The 6,832-nt window shown below is 39.3% G+C and overlaps 1 protein-coding gene across 1 annotated transcript; it reads left to right on the top strand.

Moving 5' to 3' along the window:
* LOC121870653 lies at positions 1–6,293 on the top strand. Its single transcript, XM_042372528.1, has 4 exons — positions 1–127; positions 2,763–2,862; positions 4,335–4,466; positions 4,989–6,293. The coding sequence occupies exons 1-4, from the start codon at positions 125–127 to the stop codon at positions 5,087–5,089; spliced, it is 336 nt and encodes a 111-aa protein (XP_042228462.1). The 5' UTR covers positions 1–124; the 3' UTR covers positions 5,090–6,293.
* The last annotated feature ends 539 nt before the right edge of the window (positions 6,294–6,832 follow it).

The raw sequence follows: 6,832 nt of genomic DNA, 5'->3' as shown, positions 1-6,832 counted from the left end.
ACAACAAGCATCCAGTACTGACGACAACCTGAAGTTAGTTCCGACCCTCAGTCTTACCTGGCGGTCCAACACGAACACTTGCCTTCTAACACTCGACCTAATACTGCTCCGACGACTCTGTATCATGGTAAGTACATGCTAGTGGACGTTTCTAAGCGACTCATGAGGATAAAATGAGTTAAGCGAACGTAAAAACGGCAACAAAGTAAGATTCTACATAGGAGAAAGTGTGTTAGTGCGTCGTTCCGCTCGTGGGTGGGTGAGGGTCTTATAGCTTTCACTTCCACCGATTGAAAGGAAGAGTTATTTTAAGAACTCGACAATATGGATAATCTCATATTGTGTTAGATTGGCAAATACACTCAAGATGGGTGCCTCTGGTGGTCCCCCAAAACAATTTAATCAGTTCACAGTGTCGCAGCGAAGCGTTAAGACTTCAAGGTTGCTGATGAATCTGAATGAACAAGTGTTTGTTATGTGGTATTGTTCTACACCAGCATTGAAGATCCTTGTAATTTAATGAAGTTTCCTATATTTTTATACCGTAAATATCAAGTTAATATTTCCCTTGTGTATTGATCCTACAACGTTAATTTCACATATATGGAAGGACGATCCCAGGTTATGACGTCATACAGCTGTGACGTGATGAAGAGGGCGACTCATATAGGTATGATAATAATGGCATCCTTCACCTGAGCTGTTGTGTTGATGACATTCTCTCTATCTGACTCAGATCCGGTCTTATTTTTTTAATATCGAACCAGTGTTTGTATACAGTAGTACAGTATGTATAGTTTTAAAGAAAATATGAAGATAGTATCAATCGTTATCTTTACATAAGGAGAAATGGAAAGGTGTGTGTGTGTAAGTTGTCAAACAATGACCGCAAGAGCGAGGCTGTGACAGGACGCGGCCGCTTTTCACCAATGTTCCTCTCTGTTTCTCTCTATTATAAGTTATGTAAATATTTAATATGACTTGGATCAAAACAAGAAAGTAGTGTGAGTTAAGAAAACGTGTTGGTGGTTGTTGTGGACGTGGGCAGAGTCGTCCATATTTGGGAGAGGAAGAGGATTGTGGGTGTTTCAACCTTGATGCCGTTACGCCTGGCTGCTGACCTGCCCTGGCACCCACCTGTGTCTTGAGTTAATTAATTTAATAAGAAATACAAGGAAATCTGTACATAGACGCAGCAGCATATGTAAAAACCAGGACTTGATCTAGTAATATGTATCAATTATATACTTCATAAAGAACCCTATGAGAACCTTGAAGAATCAGTAGACGGTGTTAATAGTGAGAGGAGAACCTTCACTTGGCCACATAAGTGTCCAGAAGGATCTGTCAGTGGTGATGTAACACATACGAGGTCTCAACAACAGTTGTGTGGCCTTGGGTGTGTGATTGTAGGGTGTTGAAGCTTACAAGATTGTGTTAACACCCTAATTCTTTCTTGTTCACACCCTAATTCTAGCTAGTTAAAACCCTCATTGTCGCTCGTTAAGACCCTCATTGTCGCTTGTTAAGACCCTCATTGTCGCTCGTTAAGACCCTCATTAAGAAGTCTGTGACGGCTCTGAGATAACGTCACTCTATTCTAGAATATAATGTCCTACGACTGTGTTGACACTATTATATTGTGTATATGCTATTATGCATGGCGTATTGTACAGTGGTGCGTTGTGTTAGGCATAGTGAAATATTTTACGGCATGTTGCCCTCAACTTGTGTAAATAAGATATTTTGTGTAATTGTGTTTGAGCATGGCTGGTACTTGATACATTAAAAATTTTCTGTATGTATGCAGGTATTTTGGCAGCTTAATGTGGGAGTTGTTTAATATTAGTGCTAGGCTTGTAGTCCCTTAGGTTATGGAACTGTCAGTCACTCGCTGGTCTTGGGAGCAGGAGGATGTCTCAGTTTGTCGGTGGTGGATACCCTTTCAAATTGGGTTTAGTTGAGTATTATATTCAGTGCTGTTCTATTATTATTCATGGTGTGTAAAGTGCAGTCAATAATTGTGTTGTAAGGAGGTATATTGTTTATACACGGCGCCATTAGTAGTTGTTTGTTAAGGCTCGTGTTTATTCTTTATTCTCTTGATTTAATCTATCTTATGGACCCTACACACCTATGGTAAACTTTTGTTCTTTAATTTGTTTAAATCTTTCGTAATGTGTATAATCCCAAACCTTCACTCCTGAACTTTTGGGATAAAGAGAGGGCTGTGATTGAACCCATGATTAAGATGTGCTGAATTGCCACGTTTTGTTGTGCCATATGTGCCCTCATTAGTATATTAATCTTTAACGTAATTCAAGTTGATAAGTCATGGCATAACAATGTTTACTGTTAAGTGATGTACACACAGACAAAATGTAGATATAGTTCCTCTGTACAAAATATTGTATCGTCGCTACACACAAGTATATAACAATACTGTACATGCTATTCTTAATAGTCAAAGATATAGTGCACTTTATTTTGTATAACTTATAGACAGAGAGCGTGTCTCTGTTTTAGACAATGTTAGATTCTGTAGTATACAGTATAGTGTATGTATGTATTTATGTATGTATCTTCCTGTATACATAGTGTATGTATATTCCTGTGTATAATGTCTAGATGTTTGGAGTATGTTAATATGTGTAGATGAATATATGTGTTGAAATTTATTAACACTACGTGACTTGTGCAACAAAGTAACTTGTTTACCTGTTAACAGATGACACATGAATAATTAGTTTACCTGTTAACAGATGATACGGGCAGTATTGGTACTGGCAGTGGTGGCAGTGGTCTCTGGAGGACCCACGATGAAGGTCTATGAGAAGTCCGACTCTCACAAGTACCAGCAAGGTGAGTGAGTGAAGAGGGGCACTTAATTACTGTTAGGAATATTAAGGTAGTTTGAGGGACAATACTGTAACTTTTCTCCGCGTCAGAACACATATTACAACTTCGCGGTATTGTGGTGTAAAGTGTTTCACACACACACACCACAACCCCTACCCACACACACACACACACACACCACAACCCTACCCCCCACACACACACACACTACACACACACACACACACACCACACACACACACACACACACACACACACACACACACACACACACTACACACACACACACACACACATACTTACCCACACACACACACATGACTTGTGTGTTCACTCCGCGTCACTTAATGGTGACTGTGCTGAATTTTCTTGTTAAATGACCCCCTGTTATTTTATGGTACAGTCTGCGGAAATGTGTTCCTACACCCCCTGTGGTAACCCGTGTCTCCAAACAGCCAACCTAATTGACCTATAACAAACCTATCCACCAATCACGTCCGTTGTTTCACGACCAATAGGGGGGTGGTAGAAACAAATTTCCCTAAATGTATCACTTGTGTCATTGGTATATTTTCAGATTATGTCTACGCTACGTGTTAATTAGCCGGTAATTATTATTATTATTTTTACACACATAAATCGTCTATAACAGTGTCTCTCAAACTTGGGGCCATGGCCTCCAAGAGGGTCACGTCAAGATCTTAAGGGGGCCATGGCGGGCTAGTGTCAGTAGTATATGCTTGGAGAAAATGTGGAAACTGATTCAACTTTTTTTTTGTTACTTTATCTTGTTAGGGGAGATTTCTTTTTTGTCATTGTTTTGATATTTACATAGTATGGTGCAGCAGCTAGTATTTCATTCCCAATGGATTCGCTCAGATTGCACGATTCTAGTTCCTGTTCAGACGAATTCCTTGATCTCAGAACGATTCTGCTGCCAGAGACCTCTATGAAGAAAAATCTGACTGTATTCTGGTGCTCAATGTATCAGTCATATCCAAAAGTTAGTGAGATCGCACTTCGAGTCCTCTTGCCATGTTCTACTACTTATTTATATGAATCTGGTTTCTCCACCTTCTTCAAATAGAGAATAAAAGCCAAAATCAGTTACATGTGAACCCAGACATGAGATGTGTTTTATCAGTGACAACCTCGAATCAGTCGACTGACTGAAAAGAAACAATGCCATCCATCCCACTGAACTGTAACAAAATATGCATTCTGTTTGATGATTGAAAGCGTTAAAATAAAGGAAGAGAACCAAAACAGTTTATTTTGATCATTATTTGTGAGGGGCTTGGGAGAGAACTGAAGGGGGCCATGTTGAGTGTTCCTCATGGGGGGGATGGAGTGAAAAAGTTAGAGAAACACTGGTCAGTAAATATACAGTATACAGTAAATAACAATAAAGAGGCAGACCTTACCAGGAGGACATACAATTTTTAATCATTAATTTATAGTGTTCCGACCCCCAGTACTGGTGCCGGTGTCATCCACAGTCATCCCGCTAGATGACCTGCCCGTGTACCAGGTGAGTGTCGGGTTCGGCTTGGAAACGCCCACACCCGGCAAGTTCAAACCTGACGGACCCGTGAAGCTGATCACAAGTGAGTACCTCACCTCACTTTAAAACTTTTAAGATTTTTTAAACTTCTAAAACAAGTAAGTTTTTTGAGGTTGGTGCAGCCTGAAACCCTGAACCAGCCTCCGTCACTTAACTAAAATATCATCAAAGAGTTTTCTTATCAGTATAAGTAAGTCCAAGAACCCACGTGGGTTCGAATCCTGGCGGGTTGAGGTGTTGATTATATATATATATATATATATATATATATATATATATATATATATATATATATATATATATATATATATATATATATATATATATATTATATATATATAAAAAACATGTTGATTGTGTAGTAAGCGAGTAATGTTTTGAGGGAATTAATATTGCCTATGATAAATCATTAACTTGTTAAAGAAAAGTCAGTTGGTGTTGTATCATATTGTGACGCCTCTGTCCCCGGCGCGGCGAGGTCTTACAGGACTTCTTATACAGTTAATTATATTAATGTTTCTCTATATGGAGAGATGTGACCAGCAGTAACTTCCCTCCGCTACAGTTCACAGCATCAAGAACAAGAACAAGGGAAAGAGAGATCCCGATGCTGCCCTGATCGAGGAGGTCACGCCGGAGGAGTACAAGAAGCTCACCCAGCAGTAGACCCGCCCGTCCACCCAGCAGTAGACTCGCCCGCCCGTCCACCCAGCCGTAGACCCGTCCACCTGCCCACCCACCACTACATTTATATGCACCACCACCACAAACCTTTGTACTTACCTATTACTGCTGTAACTCCACAGACGACAACCACATCTTGCTACAGAACCACACACACACACACACACACACACTTTTCTCGAGTAATTTTCAGCCTAACTTAATATTTCACCATGACTCTATAAAACTGTTGTATGTGGTACATGTTATAATACGTATAAAGTTTGATGCTAACAACGTGAGAATGTAGAACAGTTCACTGTAGAAGCAACAATGTCATAACCGTGAGTCACTTAAAACGAATCTCAACCTCCAGACAGCGAGCGTTGTGGTTATCTTCTGTACAGTTTTGAACAAGAATATAAATGCCGTTGCTGCTGCCTTATCGACTCAGCCTAATATGAATTACTTGTTAGAATTCATTCTTTGTGTTTCTCTTTGGAATGTGATGGGAAATAGGGTGCTTTTAATCGTGGGGGTGAGGTGTGGGGAAGGTTAGTGCACAGAGGGGATCAGTTTTATAGGTCCAGAACTAACTACAATGGGATCACAACTATTAACTACAAAGGGATAACAACTCTATTAACTATAATAGGATCACAGCTCTATAAACTACAATGGGATCACAACTCTATTAACCATATTGGAATCATAACTATAATATGATCACAGATCTATTAACCCTTCACTATTAGACAGCAAAAGCGGAATTGGAAACCTTTTATCTCTATACTGTATATATTACATCGAAAATTATAAATATCCGAGACTGGCGAATGGTTGGAACTCTTACGAGTCAATGATTCGTTAAGTTAATCTAAAAATATTTTAACTCATTGTGAGTGATAAGTACAGATGATTGGACTGTCGAACTTTCACCATAGACCCACAAGCAACAAACTAATTTCTATGTAACACTAGTGAAGCGCCTCCTGGGTGTTATAAATAATAATATTGTCTTTCAGTACCTAAGAAAATCATTAACATTTTTATTCAAGTCAAAAATGCTCTTCTAACAACACATTGTGAGATATTAATCAAAGCTTTATATGGAAGACTTGTGCCATGAGTTGAGAATTTATTCTGTGATGTATAATACTTTAATAACTTTACTGTAACATGTGAAATAAATCTATAAATTATGAAATATTGTCTTGATTCCTGAGAGTAAAATGAACTCCACTTTGAGAAGCGGCCGTATATAAGGTGCGCGACTTGCATTACGTTATTATTGCCTCAGTAACTAAGGTTAGGGATGACGCGTATACAGGGGCTCATCTTATATTGTAAACATTCCACACGTCATTATCAATGAGGTATTTGTTATAATACTGTTTTAATTTGAGTCCATAGTATGTTTACTATTGCGAGTTTCTTTCTGTCGAATGTAAACAAACACAGGGTGCCATACTGCACAAAACCTGATGAGCCCCTGTAAACGTACTAGTGAAGGGAACTGTACACTATAAATACAACACTGTTGTACTTAAAGGCCCAGTGAAGGTGGTTGTGTTGTACAGTACAGTACAACATGCAGAGATGTGTGTGTGTGTGTGTGTGTCGGGGCTCAGGGAGTGGCAGACAGAGCGGGCTGAGACTAGATCCTGACCTTGAACACCCACCATGGTACAGTAACTACAGGAAGAGTTGTAGTGTCGTCTGGTTTGGTCTGTTCATGAATCTTGT

The sequence above is a fragment of the Homarus americanus genome, unplaced genomic scaffold (genome assembly GCF_018991925.1).
Source record: "Homarus americanus isolate GMGI-L3 unplaced genomic scaffold, GMGI_Hamer_2.0 scaffold56333, whole genome shotgun sequence".
NCBI classification, from domain to species: Eukaryota; Metazoa; Arthropoda; class Malacostraca; order Decapoda; family Nephropidae; genus Homarus; species Homarus americanus.
This window is presented reverse-complemented; position numbering and strand designations above follow the sequence as displayed.

Coding starts and splice junctions, on each gene's coding strand:
- LOC121870653 (XM_042372528.1), top strand. Junction 2,863..4,334: donor CTCTCACAAGTACCAGCAAG/GTGAGTGAGTGA, acceptor TCCGACCCCCAG/TACTGGTGCCGGTGTCATCC. Junction 4,467..4,988: donor ACCCGTGAAGCTGATCACAA/GTGAGTACCTCA, acceptor CCTCCGCTACAG/TTCACAGCATCAAGAACAAG.